The sequence below is a fragment of the Dermacentor andersoni genome, chromosome 8, assembly GCF_023375885.2.
Source record: "Dermacentor andersoni chromosome 8, qqDerAnde1_hic_scaffold, whole genome shotgun sequence".
NCBI lineage: Eukaryota > Metazoa > Arthropoda > Arachnida > Ixodida > Ixodidae > Dermacentor > Dermacentor andersoni.
Genome location: NC_092821.1, coordinates 126928008 through 126946958, shown reverse-complemented (window position 1 = coordinate 126946958; position 18951 = coordinate 126928008). Strand labels below are relative to the sequence as shown.

The 18951-nt window shown below is 51.4% G+C and overlaps 1 protein-coding gene across 1 annotated transcript in view; it reads left to right on the top strand.

The window, feature by feature from the left end:
• LOC126525578 (caskin-2-like) overlaps positions 1 to 18951 on the top strand; it is a 342542-nt gene that overhangs the window by 216117 nt on the left and 107474 nt on the right. The window contains exon 12 of the mRNA XM_050173505.3: positions 11798 to 11850. Coding sequence (XP_050029462.1) covers positions 11798 to 11850 — 53 coding nt within the window. The remainder of the gene's footprint in view (positions 1 to 11797; positions 11851 to 18951) is intronic.

The following is an 18951-nucleotide window of genomic DNA, read 5'->3' as shown; positions in this document are numbered from 1 at the left end:
TTTTTACGACGTTTCTGTTTCCGTGTTGGCCGTCTCTGTTTCGCATTACCCCCGGCTTCTCTTATTTTTCCCCTCGCTGCTTCGGCCGTGAGCAGCCGGGTCCACTTGGGAAATAGGTACACGTCGACGCCGTTACCTCAGGCCGAGTAATAATGACGATAATAATAACTGTGCGTAAACCGCCGACCTCCGTTCGTGTTGACCGGAAGGCGAAAGCACGCCGACCTCGTCGACGCGTCGATCCGTTCCTAAACGCGCAATGTGCTTTACTCTTCTTTTTCCCCTTGTTTTTATTTTCTTCTGCCCGCATGCGGATAAAGCAAAATAGCGTTCGCAACACTCGGCGAGAAGACGACGGTGAGCAGACGACGTCCGGTCGGACTAGTCTTTTGCTTGTCTTCTGCTTCTTTTTAGCCCCTCGCATTTATTTTTCGCCGTCTGCATTGTGCGACGCGTTTGAGCTGAGCCTTTTCAGCGTTTCCTTCCCACTCCCTCCAAGTTTTGTCGCCACGAAGCTGAATGTTACTGGGCACTGCGACACTAAAACCGTACATCAATGTGGAGGTTACAGCTATAGCGCGTGCAGCGGCGTTAGCACTGTACTACGGAAAATAGTGCTGGTCTGGTTTTGTTCTTGGTTTAAGCGGAGTAGTTTACGCAGGTGGTCAATACCGACTTAATAGCGCTAAATATAATACTGCTGTAGAGAAGGTGGATACAGCTTATTGTCACCTATATATTTACCAAGAGCGACTCTCTCAACGTTTTTGGCCATTTAGTGCGCGTCTCGAATTTTGGTGCTGCATGGTAGGCCCTTTCTCGAGTTTCAGGTCAGGAAGCCCTTTCATCAGCCAAAAAGCTTGCTTTTTCGAGAAACCGTCCAATAGCCCTTCATTGTATCTCTTTGTTGCAGTCGGTTAGATGTAGTTTCGCTCAGTTTGTAAGCAGTCGTCATTTTGGGGGCTTCGTTAGTTGGTGAAAGACATCGATATCAATTAGGAATGTAGCCTGACTAAAGCGTTAAAGAAAGTATTTCAAGAGCCATGAATTCTCGGTGTTATGTACGCATTCATCGTAGGTCTGAACTCTGGCTTACCCAGCGGAGGCACCACGCGCACATATTATTGGAGCCGTAGAACTTAGGCTTCGTCAGTAGTGCACGCATTTACGCAGGCGCGGAGTAGACGTTCAGGCTTGGGCGATCGCATTAGTGCGGGGCGCACTCATTGTAGCAACAGCTGCGCCTGTTTATTCTTTAACCCATGGTGCCGGGGATGGAATTTCAGTGCAGAATGTATTCACTGGGGGGAAAAATATCATAATAACAAAACGAGGCCTTACGCTTCTTTGTATTCTTCCCTCTTTTTCCTCTCTCTATTTCTTTTTTTTTGTTCTGTTTGCAACCTGCGCTGCTCTTTGCGGGCGACTCGTGTGCACCGAATTCTTTGGCCCCGCTGACGTAGTAGCAGCAGTGACGGTATTTTTGGGGTGCAAGGCCCGTTTAGACATTATTTGCGCAGCTTTTTCTCGCTGTCTTCGTTGGTGCAGATGCATTCCTCATTCATCACAATGCTTTACTTTTATTTTATTTCCCTTTGTCTTTCTTTTCTATCTTCGCAGAAACCGTGAAATTACATCTGCGCATACTGAGAGCGGACGTAAGCGGTGACGTCCGCCCTGTTATTGAGCAGCAGTGAAAACTGTGAGCCTGCACCGGCAAATGTACAGCTGTGGCCTTAATTACCATATGCGCACGCGTCCTATAGCTTCCATAGCCGTAGCGGAAATGTTGGAAAAGAATATACTTTCCCTTTTGAATAAGCCACCCGCAGCGCTGGCTCAGTGGCTGCAGCTGAGCACGAGGTCGCGGGTTCGATATCCGACCGAGTGGCAGAATTACAATGGTGGTTCAATGCAATTACGCTTGTGTACGGAATTTTTTTGTGCGCGTAAAGATCAGCATGAGTTCAGTTACAATCAGTTACAGTATCAACAGTGACGATGAGATTTTGACTTCGAGGACAGTTTCGCTGTCATGCACCTGACGAAAGCTCGATATACTAGCGGGACACGCTTTCTTGCTGGACGTCGTGATTAGCTCTGTCGCTATCTTTCCTTCAGTACAGTTAAAGCCAAAGCAAAGCTCATGAAGTCATTAACGCTGTGACTTCCAAAAAAGAAATGCTCGAGCGCTGTCGTCAGCTTCGTTAGCGTTCCCCTTCTCCGGATTCCGCGCGCTTTTTCTGGGCGACGCCGCCTCGCCGCAGGCGGCCGCTGCGGAATCCAGCTGGCCCCGCCATCTTTGGTTATTCTTTTTAAACCTGCGCCTCGCGTGCGAGGATAAGTGGCAGTTTATGCGGGCCTCTCTGAGATCGATAAAAATAAAATGGGGAAACCAGCGGTGGCCGTTTCCTTCGCCTTTGTTTCTTCCTGGCGGCGTCGTTTCGCGGCTCGACTGACAGATGGCGTAACCAGTCCTTGCTGCGGGGCCCCGAGGCCTTGAGGCCCGAGCTTGGACGAAAGCAAGCATACAGGAGCAGCAGATCATTGCAACCGGCTGCAGGGAGAGTAATATATATATAATATATATATATATATATATATATATATATATATACAGTGAAGCAGACGCGCGTATGCAGCGGTTTATTGACGTTTCGGCCGGGGTCCTGCCTTCATCAGAATACATTGCATGGTGCATGGTGTATATATATAAATACACACACACACACACACACACACACACACACACACACACACACACACTACTCGGCACATTTTAACGTGCCTCAACTTTACCCTGGAGCCAGAACCATAGGCAACGTCCACCGTTCAGAAGCGCCGCGCTTCAAAAGTGACGGCGCAGTAAAAACTGATCGTAAAAGTTGAGCGTTGACTAGTCAGCGGTAAAAATATACTAAGAGATGGTTTAGAGTATCGGAAAAAAATAAAAAAATAAAGAAGGCAAGAGATGGTGCCGTAGCCGTTGCATCCATAGATAATATTACAATATAAGGTTGAGATAGGCAAGATGTTAGACTGCAATAGATGCAGTAAAAACTGATTAACTCAAGCTGTCCAGGTGACTATTTGTTGTCGCCCCGTTTCAGTGGGGTTGTCATTATCAATCGTAATCATGATCGTTATCGGCAATTCGTCCACTTCTGCTCGTCTCCGCGGAAGTAAGTAAACGTTCCCAAGAAACGGCTGCAAGCCTGGCGGTGTAGCTGCGTTGGATGAGGTGAAGATGGTTTTACAAAGCTTGCAGCGCGTTTCTATACAACTAGTGTGGGCACTGCGATGCACATAAAATAAGGGACGCGGGCGAAAGAAGGTGATCCAACAGAAGGGTGCTTATTTTATGAACGTCGTCTGGCAAGAATGTCGAGGAACGAACGTACAGTCGATTTAAAACTGGCGCGCAGGGGTGCCTTCGAGATTCCGGTTCGCCAGGTTAGGAATCTCGGAAGCTGCGCGCGGCGCACAGCGATTCGTCCTCGCACTACTAGATGGCACCACCACACTTTTGCGGCGAAGTAGGCGCACCATCGCGGCCTGCTTTGCCTGCGAAACCTGACTTGGCTTAACCTGACCAAACATGTCAGACGGCCGTGCCGGTTGGCGAACGGTACGGAAATTGCAGGATTTAGAAGCATTTGTATTGGTCGAGCGTGCCCGGCATCTCTTCAGTTGTTTGTGTTTCGAGAGGTGCATTTTCTTCATAATTTGAGGCCATTCTGAGCAAAACTCTCTAAGCCGTATTCTCTACGGAGCGTAGCGCAGTTTCGTCCGGCCTTGTGGGCGAGCTTGCTTGCGGTTTCTCTCTCTCTGCTTATCCTTTTCTATTCGTGCCACATGATACGTACCAGTTGTGTCTCGAACAAAGCTAAATGTAGGAGTGCTTAATTAACGGGGATTCGCGGTGTTCCGGATAATACAAACGGTAACAGTTGCGCTACCGCGCTGCACATTGTCACACTGACAAATCGCAGCAGAAGCGGCCTGACGCTGAAGCGTGAGGTATTGAGTTATAGTTGGCAAATTTTTATAGTATACGTCATGGCATACTGGGGTGACAGCGCAAAATCAGGACGCTTATAGTAAGCGAAGAGCGATGATTAAGCGATGACTCTCAATGTTCACGATACGCTATCGTTTCTGCGCTAAAGACTCGCGCTTAGCTCTGCGGCTTATTGCATCGGCGCACCATCGCTTCCCTTTCGCTGGTCCATAAATTCTACCATCACCCGTACTTCCGCCGGATTTTCCAACCAACCACAGCCTTCTTTACACGCAGAGGTAATTCTTTCAAGATAAAACGTATGACTTCTCGCTCAATAATTTGTTCTAATTCGTTCATCCGCCGAATAATAATTGAGTGGAATAACCTACCACCATGCATTGCTATTTAAACCGACTTCAAGAACCATTGCGCGCAGAATATGTTTAAACATTCGTTGTGCACTTGTTTCAACGCATTTTTCGTGTCTTTCTAAGTGTATATATAATGTGTTTTATTGTTCCGTTCATACCTATAGCCTAAACTGCGAATAGACCTGGTTTATACTATTTTTCCTTGTATTTTTGTTCTGTGCGCGTTCTTGTGCCTTTAATATATAAACGTCTATGGCGGTGGACTACTGTCGTCTATTATGGCCATGTTTAGCTATTTTTGCAATCGATCTCGTATTTAGGTTTATAATGTGTTGCACTTTCCGATTTGTACTTTTCATATGACTTCACTTGCCAATCTGTTTTATTTGTGCATTTGTGCGGCGAGCTCACCTCGTATTTATCTGTATTGCCCCTCCCCCCTATGAGGGCCTTTAGGGGCATTGTGAAATAGGAAAAGTAGTAATAAGTTCACCTACTGAAGAACACGAAAAATATATGAAATTATTGGACTGGATACGAAGCGCTCGAGTAGGGTGGGGGAAGTTTTTTTCGTGAAAGGCAAGAGAAAACCTTTTGCGGCAAAACACACTGGTTGATAGTTGGCGTTAATCCTCACCGCCGTGCCTCAGTGGCTGCGGCGTTAGGTTGCTGAGCTCGAGGTGGCGGGCTCGACTCCCGGCTAGCTGCGGCAGTATAGCATTCCGATGGTGGCGGAATGCATAAGCTCGTGCACTGTGCATTATTTCATCATCATCATCATCCTGGTTACGCCCACTGCAGGACAAAGGCCTCTCCCATTTTTCTCCAACTACCCCGGTCATGTACGTGCATTATTTAATGCACGTTAAATTTAACCAGAGCATGTTATCCCAGATTGTTGTCCTGCTTTTGCGCGATATTTGGCAGTTTTTGAAAAAAAAAAGAAAAAGGAATAGGAGAGCATTTTTGGAGAATTTCTCACGGTCTGTTTATGCATCCAAAGTTATACTTGTGTGTGCACTGCACCTTGGCACCCTAACCAATGTTGGAATCCCACCGCTGGCACGAGATGTTGGGGTCTCGGTGCTGACGCCCGTTTTTGCCAATGGGTCGCAAGCCCCAAGGGTAGCGTTGGCCTGGCGGCCTGGGGCACTGGAAGCATCCGAAGGTCCCGGCAAAGCAAGAGAAGACTGGTAACAGAACAACTTGTTTATTCTAACATAGCAAAAGAGCGGCCGGTCAGTTCGACCGAAGTGGAGAGACGGGAGAGCACGCAACTCAACAGTACAAAACGGAGTCTCTCTCTTGGCGTCCGGGGGCAGCTGCTCTTATACTCTCGGCGTCGCGGTCCAAAAGGGAAGGTCACGGGATGAAGGTCACGGGATGAAGGTCACGGGACGGCGGAGCATGAGCCCACGACGGCGCGCACGGCCGAGCCGAGAGACCTGCTGAACCGAGTGTAGTGACGCATCGCCAACCTTCACTTGGGGAGCTCCGCTCCCCGGCTGCCGCGCTTTGACAAGCGTGGGCACACACACACACACGCACACACGAAGACACGTGGCACTGAAACACGCCTGGACACGCTTGGCGGGTAGGCGTTGCGGCGGCGTCGAACGGGCCAAAATGTCCGCCGCTTTGAACAAAGCCCCGGCGTCCGTTGCATCCGCGCCGGCATTACCGCGCGTTGTAGGCGAAACGTAACAGACCGCCCCGCCGGGGGAAGGAGATCCCGATGGTCAGGGGACTGCATCCGCTGTCCGGAGGGATGTCGCTCGATGATGCTCATAACCGAAGTCGGGCGTCCTTTGGCGTTTCTTGAGCGCAGCGCACAGAGAAGGCCTCGTTCTCACGTTCAGGTGCACACAGGACACTGCAAAGTGACTTCGGGAGAGTTGACATATTTGTTCTCGTTTCCGGCAAGCGTTAGAACTACGCCGAAAGTCAACCGCTCAGTCAGCAAGCACGGCACAACCCTCACTAAGCCCTGCCAGGCTCTTTCCCCTTTTATACTGCTGCCTAGTTCCTTACAGTAGTTTAGCAGCACTCAGAACGCGTCCACAAATCGGAAAAATTGCACTAAAAAGCACATCATCACTTTGAAACACTACACAAAAGCAATAAGTTAAAAAAAAATCCTGCCTCAGGAAGAAAAACATCAGTAACAAGCAATTTTGAGGCTGATTCCCACGTTAGGGGCTTCGACTTAAGCCATCGGCGTTACCGTTGAGACTCCCCTTTTTGTAACGTACCTCAAAGGAATATTGTTGCAAAGCGAGGCTCCAGCGCAGGAGGCGGCCATTTTTGGGAGAGATGGTCTGCAGCCATTGGAGAGGGCAGTGATCCGTTTCAATGATAAACCTCGAGCCGGCTAGGTAACATAACAATTTCTGAACGGCCCACACGATACACGCACACTCTTTCTCGGTGGCGCTATACGCCTGCTCACGACTGGTCAGCTTACGACTAGCATACAGGACGGGGTGTTCTACTTCTCCATTTTCCCGTTGGCACAGTACAACGCCCATGCCTCGCTCACTAGCATCACCCTGAACAACGAACCCTTTTGTGTAGTCGGGCGATCGTAGCACAGGCTGGCTTGTTAGGGCGCTAAAAGCTCTTTCCTTCGTCTCATCCCAGACGACTGTTTGCGGCTCTGTCTTTCTTAGAGCATCCGTCAAGGGAGCCGCGATATCAGAGTACCTGGGGATGTACCTCTGATAGTAGCCGGCGACACCTAAGAACGACCGAATATCGGTCTTCGTGCGCGGTTGCGGGAAGTCTCGCACAGCGGCCACCTTTATTTCAGAGGGGCGGCGACGACCCCGACCAATCACGTGTCCGAGGTAGACAACCTCGGCCTGTGCTAACTGGCACTTGGGAGCCTTGACTGTCAAGCCCGCATCGCGCAGGCGGGTTAGCACTGCCCGCAAGTGCGCCATATGTTCAGGCCAGGATGCGGAGAATATCGCTACGTCGTCTAGATACGGTAAAGCGAATTCTTGCTGTCCCCGCAACACTTTATCCATGAGGCTTGAAAAGCAGTATGGCGCGTTCTTCAAACCAAAACTCAAAACTTTAGGACGGAATGTCCCCATTGGTGAAATGAATGCCGCATACCTACTAGCCTCTTCTGTAAGTGGAACCTGCCAATAACCCCTGACAAGATCTAGGGTGGAAATAAACTGAGCGCTACTCACTCTCTCAAGGCGCTCCTCGATGTTAGGGATCGGATAAATTTGATCCTTAGTGATGGAATTAAGCCTGCGGTAGTCGACGCAAGGACGAGGTTCCTTGCCCGGTACCTCAACTAAAATCAAAGGGGAGGTATAATCACTCTCACCCGCTTCAATAACACCGAGCTGTAGCATTTTCTTTACCTCAGCCTCCATAATATCGCTCTGGCGGGGTGACACCCGGTACGCCTTGGATCGTACTGGCTCTGGGGAGGTAAGTTCTATGTCATGAGTAAGGACAGAAGTCCTACCAGGCCTCTCAGAGAACAGACCTTGAAACTCTTGTAAGAGCTGGTGTAGTTCGGTTTTCTGCTCAGGCGACAGCGATGCTTTACTTATTAAGTCACTAATGACTTGATCGGTGTCTTTCCTGTTTGTCACTGAGCCTAGTCCCGGAAGCTCGACCGGAAGCTCTTCTAACTTTCCCGCATTGGGAATTTCCTCTCCAGTATCTGGTGCCTTTAACGCTACAGGCTCAATTTTATCCCGTTCGGGCGTGCCCTGAATACCAGCTTGCTGCGCCTCTGACCCTTTTTCATCGTTCAACAACGTCGGCCCCGCAACTACCGCCTTTGCAGCGAGCTCCCGAACCTTCGATCTGGTTAAGGCCTGAACGCTAGCCTCACCAAACAAAAGCCCCTTCTCGCGCAGGAGGTGATCGGACCTGTTCGACAATAGGTACGGGTACTGGGGGGGCAGCATAGATGACACTGCGGCCTCCGTCTCAAGTGCTCCGAAAGGTCCTTCAATAAGCACTTTTGCTACCGGCAGACACACGCTATGAGCTTCCACTGCTTGCTTGATCCATGCGCACTCGCCCGTGAACATATCGGGTTCTACGTAAGAGGGGTGAACTACATCCATTGTAGCTGCGGTATCGCGAAGCACTCGGCACTCTTTCCCGTTCACGAGGAGGTCTCGCATGTAAGGCTCGAGAAGCTTGATGTTCTCGTCAGTGCTGCCTAATGAAAAAAACACGACTTTTGGTTTTGTTTCTGGGCACTGCGCCGAAAAGTGTCCCGGCTTCTGGCACGTATAACAAACGCGCGCTTGCCTCGTCTCGAACCGCTTTCTGCGTTCGGCTTCGGTTGCCGCCGTCTCCTTACGTTCGGTCGGACTGCTTTCACTCGCATCCGCACTACGTGTATCCCCCTTTGCTCTCATGGGTGTGAACTTCGGCCTCTCAAACTTGGAGCCAAATTCACCCTTTTGACCGTCCTTAGCTCCGCGAGCCCGACGCGTCACAAACTCCTCGGCTAACTCAGCGGCTCTAGCCACCGTACTAACGTCTGGCCTATCCAAGACCCAGTACCGCACGTTCTCAGGTAACCGACTATAAAACTGTTCTAGCCCGAAACACTGCAGAACTTTCTCGTGGTCACCAAACGCTTTCTCTTCTTTGAGCCACTCCTGCATGTTTGACATAAGCCTGTACGCAAACTCTGTATATGACTCACTTTTGCCTTTCTCATTTTCCCGAAACTTCCGACGGAACGCCTCCGCTGACAGCCGGTACTTTTTTAGCAGACTCGATTTCACTTTGTCGAAATCCTCTGCCTCCTCTCTCTCCAAGCGAGCGACTACGTCGGCCGCCTCGCCGGGTAGCAAAGTGAGCAAGCGCTGTGGCCACGTTTCCCGAGAGAACCCCTGCTTCTCGCACGTTCGCTCAAAGTTAACCAGGAACAAACCAATGTCCTCTCCAAGCTTAAACGGCCGCATCAGGTCAGTCATTTTGAACAATACTCGTTCTCCTGCACCGTGTGCCTGACTTCCATTACGAGCGCGTTCCATCTCTAACTCGAGACGCTTCATTTCCAATGCGTGTTGACGGTCGCGCTCTTCTTTTTCTTTCTCTTTTTGCTCTTTAAGTTCGCGCTCCTGTCTTTTTGCCGTCTCCCTCTCCTCAATGGTCTCAAGGCATTCCGACAGCTCGTCATCCTCAGCTTCTAACTCAAGAATAGCCCTTAGCAGTTCTGGTTTTCTGAGTTTGTCTGAGACATCCAGACCCAACTCTCTCGCAAGCTCCAGCAATTTCGGTTTGCGCAACGACTTCAAATCCATGGCTGCTCTGAATGCTGCTTTCTCTACTGCCTACTATTGTCTTGCCGCAAACTAACCCGGCAGCAACGACAACCACAATTACCAGCTCTGTTTCTAACACTAACAAAAGCCTGGCAAAACTCAGAAGAAGAAAGTCCCGCACTCACCAAACCTCGCAGCCAAGAATTCCGCGCAGTCGTTCCGCTGCAGGCAACCAGTCATCACACAGGGCTCGTTGCACTGCTCCCGGATGGTCGTTGTGCTGCTCAGCATACAGTCAACCGCATCTCTTCGCTGCTGGCCTCCGTTGTCGCGATCTCACCGCTGGCAACCAGATGTTGTAATCCCACCGCTGGCACGAGATGTTGGGGTCTCGGTGCTGACGCCCGTTTTTGCCAATGGGTCGCAAGCCCCAAGGGTAGCGTTGGCCTGGCGGCCTGGGGCACTGGAAGCATCCGAAGGTCCCGGCAAAGCAAGAGAAGACTGGTAACAGAACAACTTGTTTATTCTAACATAGCAAAAGAGCGGCCGGTCAGTTCGACCGAAGTGGAGAGACGGGAGAGCACGCAACTCAACAGTACAAAACGGAGTCTCTCTCTTGGCGTCCGGGGGCAGCTGCTCTTATACTCTCGGCGTCGCGGTCCAAAAGGGAAGGTCACGGGATGAAGGTCACGGGATGAAGGTCACGGGACGGCGGAGCATGAGCCCACGACGGCGCGCACGGCCGAGCCGAGAGACTTGCTGAACCGAGTGTAGTGACGCATCGCCAACCTTCACTTGGGGAGCTCCGCTCCCCGGCTGCCGCGCTTTGACAAGCGTGGGCACACACACACACACGCACACACGAAGACACGTGGCACTGAAACACGCCTGGACACGCTTGGCGGGTAGGCGTTGCGGCGGCGTCGAACGGGCCAAAATGTCCGCCGCTTTGAACAAAGCCCCGGCGTCCGTTGCATCCGCGCCGGCATTACCGCGCGTTGTAGGCGAAACGTAACACCAAATGCAATATTGAACAGCACACATGACAGGGCCAGAAAGGCGAGACCAAACGTTATATTTGGGGCGCTGCCTATTTGTGTCTTGTTGCACGATGACTGTGCATCAATCAAGACTGCGATGTTTTTGCGTTAACTGGGAAGCGTAAAATATGTGTAACGCCGTGCAGAATGCACCGAAGTTTAATCCTGTTCAGACGGGCTGACTTACAGACCATCGAAGGTTACGCGGCTTTTGTCATTTCTGTGATCGTATAACTAATGCTCTTTGCCCCGAGTATACGAGGTGCTGCAGAGTGATTAATACATAGCTGCTTTAAAATGAGCCTAGTAGTAATTACTTGAAGCACCTAGTATAGCAGCGATGATAGATTCATGAGATAACAAAATCACCGAATGAATGAGGAATAAACACGCGACCTGCGGAAATCAGCAGGACTTCCTCGCACACCGAATTCCTTGAGTGTGTTGTTATTTTTTCATTGTGTTCCAGCTGCTTTCTGATCGCACGCGAAAAGAAAAAAAAAGAATCTGTGCAGAGAAAAAGGTCCGTGACACACTCTCCAAAGAGAAACACAATACACAAGTCTGTGGATTAGAAAGTAACCGGAGACATAAACCAGAGCCCCTCACCCCTCGTGCTACTGGCAAATCGGCTGAGCCTTGCGTGTGTTCTCTTGCTACTTTCGTCGTCGTGGCGTCATCGTTTCGACGGGGAGCCGGCCCGCGCTAAATAACCCCGACGAAAGATTGAGTTACGGTTTACACGTGAGCTAGGGGGAGGGGGAATGTTGGCGAGGGAGTTCGCAACGTGATGTATAAGGCCATGTCTGCGTTCTCTCTCATCTGTCTGACGAGCTGTTTCTTTAGGTTTGTTTTTTGTTTTTACACATATTTTGTGTTTCATTTCGTAGGTAGCTTTGTTTTGAGAACGGGTCTTCTTACGACCGTCCCACTCCGCCTACCGCTTCCATCATTTTCTTTGTCTATGTTCTTTTTTTTCCACGCCCGCTTGTCGCCACCCGTGTCGTCTGCTACTAGCCGCGACGCGTGCTGTGTCGTCTGCTCGACGAGCGCGGTTGTCTGTTCTTTTCGCTGTCCCTAACGTCTGTCTCTTTTTGTTTTGTCTACTTTTTCCCATTTGCGCAGACGGCGCCGACCAGAAGACGTTTTCCCCGGCCGAAGTGTTTTCGGAAGCTCAGGTGAGTTTTCGCATTTGTCTTTGCCCGCCAGTTCCTTTTTTTTTTTTTTGCTCTGCTACTGGGCCTACTACAAGTAATGTCCCTTTCATCTATCTTGCTGGAGTGTTTCAGTGGAAGTGACGATAAAGAAGGAAATGCATGTTTGGAGGCAAAGGCGCGACGAACGCACGCTAGAAACCAGAAAATGAAGAACGAAAAAAAAAAAAAGACAGACACGGGAGAGGGTGCCAACTTGCATTTCAGCACTTAGACTTCCGGGAGCTGGAATTCGGTGCCGAAAGGCGCAGACATCTCTGTCCCGAGGAACGTGCAGTGCTTGTTCCGGTGCGCACATTTCGACGGATGAAAGACCTCGAGTGAGAAATGGACCTGCCGAACGCGAAAGTTGGCGTCTGTACTTAAAATAAGTACGAAGAAAAAAAAAAAGAAAGAAAGAAAGAAATGGGGGTGCCTGAATAGTGTACAGTGCAAATAGACAAGAAAAAGTGACGAAATAACGTCGCCCCGACGCTGTTCCTCTCCGACTTTCACCCGGTTAGTGCGGAATTCATTTATTCTCGTTCCCGGCTGAAATAATTCACGATACGTACCACTTTCCTTTTTACTAAGATGCGGCGTGATTAGTGATGGATGCGTCACATTTCTAACTTATTGACCGCGATATAGCTCACTAATCACCGGGTGACCTCATGCATGCACGTAACCGGAATGTCGTAAAACCGCCGTAGTATTGCAGCGATTGCAGTGATTCATGGTATTGTTACCATGCCTTCCTCTCTTGCGCTGCTATGTTTTATACTTGTCAGCACTAGCGCGCCGTAAGTGGAATTGGTATGTGCCTCACACACGTATACTTCTTGTGGCATCTAAAAGGAGAACGAAGCAGCTCGCTCTTCTTTCTTTAAGAACAACGCGTGTTTAAGCGGCGCGTCGCTCAACATTTTGTATCATTATTTAGAAAATCTCGGCCGGCAGCTGCATTCCCAGTTATATTTTTTATTTAATTTTTTATACCCCCGGCTGCATTCGCCGTCTGGACTGTTGTGGCTGGCCTTGCAGAGACGGCCCTCCCTCCCCAATCGTCTGGAATTTCAGAACATTGCGGAATTTTACAATTTTTTGACAGTCTTGCAGTGGTTTTGAAGGCTGTACGTCACAGTGAGCCTATGCATTTCTACGTGTACTTCTATAGTCCACTAGCCGATGTTGTGCCCAGTCGCGATCATGGCGGCTGCATCGAGAATTCCAAATGGTGCGCGCATTAAACGTGGCCTCCGAGATTTGAGCATGCACCGCGCAGTAGTTTCTCACGATATTACCTAGAGAGAAATTTGGCGCCACCGTCTATGAGAGCTTTCTAACCAGCGCTGTGCCGTCATGGCAGTGACGGTGTATTGGTGTGCGAGGCTTGTGTTGGCTGGTGTTGGCTGGTGCTGGCTGGTGCTGGCTGGTGCTGGCTGGTGTTGTACGAGGTTCCATCTAAAACGTGGATATGGCTACACAGATAACGCGTTCTTAAAGTAAAATCTTCATAAAAGGCTTTCATTCACCAATATTACATATTTAAATGAAGTTTACCCACCTACAATGCGTAATCGAACGAAGGAAAGCGAGAACAGACTACAAGCTGTTCCAGAGCTGGCGCGAATCTTGTCGTCTGTCCACCAACTTCAGCGGCCCGCTGATGCCGTTTGCGTCTTAATTGTGCATCTAATTACATGTCTTCATAATTAAACATACGTTATTTTCTGTAATGTTAAAGCTAAAATAGTTTCTTTCCGTGCTCTTTTAGTAGAAAAGGAATAATGTGACAGACGGAACAATATGATAGCCAGACGCGTCTTCAAGGTGTCCTGCAGCTCTCCGAGGACGATGCCAATCCGAAGTCACCATATACCGGCATTCCCATGGACACAACAGCTCAGCAGCGCCAGATTACCCTCTAGGTAATACAACGACAAACTATGCGCCGCCCGATCCGGGATACCATAGGTGAAACCGACCCGACCATCGATTAGCGAGCCCTCACTCGATGGTCGTTGCGATGCTCGATACATATGAGGGCTTCTTGCCATCGCGAACAACCTTTCCTTTTCACAGCTTTCCTTTTCATTTCTTTTCACTTTCTTTTTCTTTTTGACGCGACCCCTCACGCCTTCACACGCAGGCTCGTTTTCACCGCGAATAGCCTCCGAGATCGGACATCGCGCAGCGCCCGGTCTCGGAGGCTATTCATCGCGTCAGGCACAGGCGGGCCGTCGCTCTCCGTCGGTGACTCCACTGCCCGGTATTTCAGCCCTATGCGACACGCGCGCGCTGTCAAGCGGGCAGATGAAGTCGGTCGGGTCGTGTAGAGTCAACTCGCCTGCACCATCACATGGTGCAGGGCAGGCGGGCTGACCCGACGCGACGCGACCTGTTGGCGTTTACGCGAGACGACTTGATTCCTGTCCGGTAAGCCTAGTCAAACCCGACTTGGATTCGCGATAGTTTTCGCGAACCCAGCCCGACACTTCCCAGGTTTGTGATTCTTGAGTTGGCCGCTACGATAATTTTGATCCAATATTCGAAGAGGGCTGATACAACTGTGTATATTGACACGTGTACTTATCTTTATCGGGCAACTACGTTTCGCCGCTTAACTGTAATCACACAGCGAGGGACGCGCCTGCATGTATCCGACGTTTCTGGAAAGTTATCGACGCTTCTATCCGCGTGTCTGTTGTCGCCGAACCTTGTGTTATCAGATTTCATCGCGTGACACGAATGGTGTCGAACTTTGTGGAAGACACGCGGGTCCCATCAGTTAATCTGGAACATTCGACGACTGATCTATGAAAGCCGACGCGCTTGACCCGCTAAGCAGATTTTCGACGATCGCCGACTGTGTTCGCCGCTTTCGTTGTGCTATAAGTGTAGCCTGTATTGTGGGCACAGGTTCGCCCAATAAAAGCTAGTTTTGTATTCCACCGTACTGCTTCTTTCTTCACCGTCACTACCACGTGACATCTGGTGGAGGTGCTTTTGGTCCATGTACCGGACGCCCCCGACAAGCCGTGATCCAAGCCCGGACCGTAAAGAGAGCACCAACGTAGTCACGGACCATCGAGTAAGCCGTCGTCTACAACAGCTGCCCCCGGAACACGGACTTCTACCTGAGAAGACCAAGAAGATCGTGGCCAAGACAACCCCAATGGCTGCCCCAGCGACCCCCGTTGTCCTGCAACAACCTCGGGACCGACCGACCTTCCGTGGAGCAGCAACTGAAGACCCGGAATCCTGGCTGGAGACGTACGAGCGAATCGCGACTTTCAACAACTGGGACTCCGACGACAAATTGCGGCATGTATACTTCGCCCTAGAAGACGCCGCGAGAACGTGGTTCGAGAACAGGGAGTCGACATTGACAACATGGGACCTGTTCCGTACCGGCTTCCTGCGCACCTTTACAAGCGTCGTGCGCAAGGAAAGGGCCGAAGCTATGCTGGACGCCCGAGTGCAGCTACCTAACGAGAACGTCGCCATATTCACGGAAGAAATGAACCGCCTGTTCCGCCACGCCGACCCGGATATGGCCGAGGAAAAGAAAGTACGCCTACTCATGCGTGGTGTGAAGGAAGAACTTTTCGGCGCAATGGTACGAAGCCCACCGACGACCGTAGCAGAGTTCCTTCGCGAGGCCACCGGCATTGAGAAGACACTCGAAATGCGGAACCGGCAATTCAACCGCCGCACAAGCTCTACCCACTACGCAGGAATTCAATCACTGGCCACGGACGATCTGCGCGAGACCATCAGGGCCATTGTGCGCGAAGAACTGCGCAAGGTCTTGCCTTCGTCGCAGCCTCAAGTGGCCTCTATCGCCGACATCGTGAAGGAAGAGGTGCACCGATCCCTTGGAGTTCCTGAGGTGCAACCAGAACCACCGCAGCCGGAAGCAATGACCTACGCCGCCGCCGTCGCCCGCCGTCAAGGCCCCCCTGCGCGACCGCGCCAAGGTCCTGCAACACCGCAATTCCGTCGTCCACCGCCGCCGCCGCCAGCGCGTCCACCCGTCGCCCAGCGCACCTATGCGAGGAAGACGGACATTTGGCGAGCCCCCGACCACCGCCCGCTCTGCTATCACTGCGGAGAAGCCGGCCATGTGTACCGCCGATGCCCATACCGCGACATGGGACTGAGAGGGTTCGCCGTCAACGCGCCGCGTCCACAGCTTGGGGAGCGCCCACGTGACATTGCCGATTACCTAGCCGCCACTCAGTGGAACTCTCGACGACCGTCCCGTTCGCCGTCACCAGGCCGCTACCTGTCGCCACAGCGCCGCCCATACACTGGCCCAGCCCGGGGCCGCTCTGCGAGCCCATACCCGGAAAACTAAAAGCAGCAACCGATGGAGGTGCGGTTGCTGTTCGTCGAACTGACGAAGATCCTCCGCCGCCGACGAAGACGACGAAGAAACCATCTCGACGACCTAAAGACGACACGCCGCCGTCCCGAAGAAGTCGGGAAGCCAAGACTACACCGATGAAAGACGACTTGACGACGCGACGTTCCCGCTTCAGTTCAACACGACGCAGCCGTGATCCGACGCCAAGACCCAACTGCAACGCCAGACAAAGAACCACCGACCTCGACGTGCTTCTCGATGGCCACGCAGTCACTGCCTTAGTCGACACAGGGGCCGATTACTCCGTAATGAGTGGACACATCGCCGCCCAGTTGAAGAAAGTTAAGACCGCATGGGAAGGCCCTCAGATTCGCACCGCTGGAGGACACCTCATCACGCCGACTGGGATCTGCACGGCAAGAATAACCATTCATGACCGGACTTACCCTGCCACCTTCGTTATCCTCCAACAGTGTTCACGAGACGTCATTCTCGGTATGGACTTCCTGGACCAACACGGCGCAATCATCAACCTGAAGTCGAAGTCAGTAACGCTGTCGGAAGATAAAGGAATGCCGCCGGAGAACCCTCGTAGTCACCACGCCTTGAGTGTGCTCGAAGATCAAGTGAGCGTCCCGCCTCGTGGCAGCATCGTTATTTCGGTCAGCACCGAAACACCCGCTGACGTAGAAGGCGTCATCGAAGGCGACCAACGTCTACTGCTAGACCATGAAATTTGCGTCGCAAGAGGGATCGCTCGACTGCATGGAGGGAAAACTGAAGTGTTGCTGACAAACTTCAGCCAGGAGTTCAAGCACATCAACAAGGGCACGACGATCGCGTACATCGAGGAAATTCTGGAAACAAGTAATGCGCTTGTCCTCTCGGATTCCGCCGCATCTACCCCGACGACCATGGTTCCCGAACCAGACTACGACATTAATCCAAATCTCCCTATGATTAAGCAACAGCAGCTCAGAAGTCTGCTTCGACGATACAAAAGCTGCTTTTCGACGTCATCGAGGCTTCGACAAACACCAGTCGCCAAGCATCGCATAATCACCGAGGAATGCGCTCGCCCACTCCGTCAGAGCCCTTACCGAGTTTCGGCGCGAGAACGTGAAGCTATAAGAGAACAAGTCGACGAAATGCTGCGCGACGACATCCAGCCGTCGAAAAGCCCGTGGGCATCCCCTGTTGTTCTGGTAAAGAAAAAGGACGGAACCCTACGTTTCTGCGTCGATTATCGTCGCCTGAACAAGATCACGAAGAAGGACGTATACCCCCTCCCACGGATAGACGACGCATTGGATCGGCTCTGCAACGCTAAATACTTCTCGTCCATGGACCTAAAGTCTGGCTATTGGCAAATAGAAGTCGACGAAAGAGATCGCGAAAAGACCGCCTTCATCACCCCAGACGGCCTCTACGAGTTCAAGGTTATGCCATTCGGACTGTGCTCGGCGCCTGCAACGTTCCAGCGCGTGATGGACACGGTTTTAGCAGGATTGAAGTGGCAGACCTGTCTCGTATACTTGGATGACGTCGTTGTATTCGCCGGAAATTTCGACGATCACCTTAGGCGGCTTGCCACAGTACTAGAGGCCATCAAGTCATCAGGGCTCACTCTGAAGCCAGAAAAATGCCGCTTCGCTTACGACGAGCTTTTGTTCCTAGGCCACGTCATCAGTAAATCCGGAGTACGCCCCGACCCCCAGAAAACAGCTGCCATCGCAAAGTTCCCGCAGCCCACCGACAAGAAGGCAGTGCGTAGATTCCTTGGCATGTGTGCCTACTACAGGCGCTTTGTCAAGGACTTTTCACGCATCGCCGAGCCGTTGACACGTCTAACTAAATGTGATGTTGAGTTCAAGTGGGAAACGCCGCAGGCCGAGGCATTTCAAGAACTCAAACGACGCATGCAGTCGCCGCCCGTACTTGCGCACTTCGACGAGCACGCCGATACCGAAATCCACACTGACGCCAGTAGCCTAGGCCTCGGCGCCGTCCTGGTCCAGAGAAAAGATGGACATGAACACGTGATAGCTTACGCTAGCCGGTCGTTGTCAAAAGCGGAAGGCAATTATTCTACAACCGAAAAGGAATGCCTCGCCATCGTTTGGGCTACAGCGAAATTTCGCCCTTACCTATATGGCAGGCCATTCAAAGTCGTCAGCGACCATCACGCCTTGTGTTGGCTAGCGAATTTAAAGGATCCCTCAGGACGGCTGGCACGGTGGAGCCTCAGACTACAAGAATACGACATCACTGTAACATACAAGTCCGGACGAAAACACTCAGACGCCGATTGCCTATCACGCGCCCCCATTGACCCGCCGCCGCAAGATGACGAGGATGACGACGCCTTCCTTGGAATAATAAGCGCGGAAGACTTCGCTGAACAACAACGAGCGGACCCGGAACTTAAAGGCCTCGTCGATTATTTGGAAGGGCACACCGACGTTGTCCCCAGGGCATTTAAGCGCGCATTATCTTCCTTCACGCTTCAAGACGGTCTACTCGTGAAGAAGAACTTCTCGCCAGTCCGCGCCAATTACCTTCTTGTTGTCCCGTCAGGACTTCGTCCAGAAGTATTGCATGCCCTACATGACGATCCGACCGCTGGACACCTCGGATTTTCCCGGACACTATCGAGGATACAAGAAAAGTATTATTGGCCGCGCCTGACCGCCGACGTCACCCGTTATGTCAGA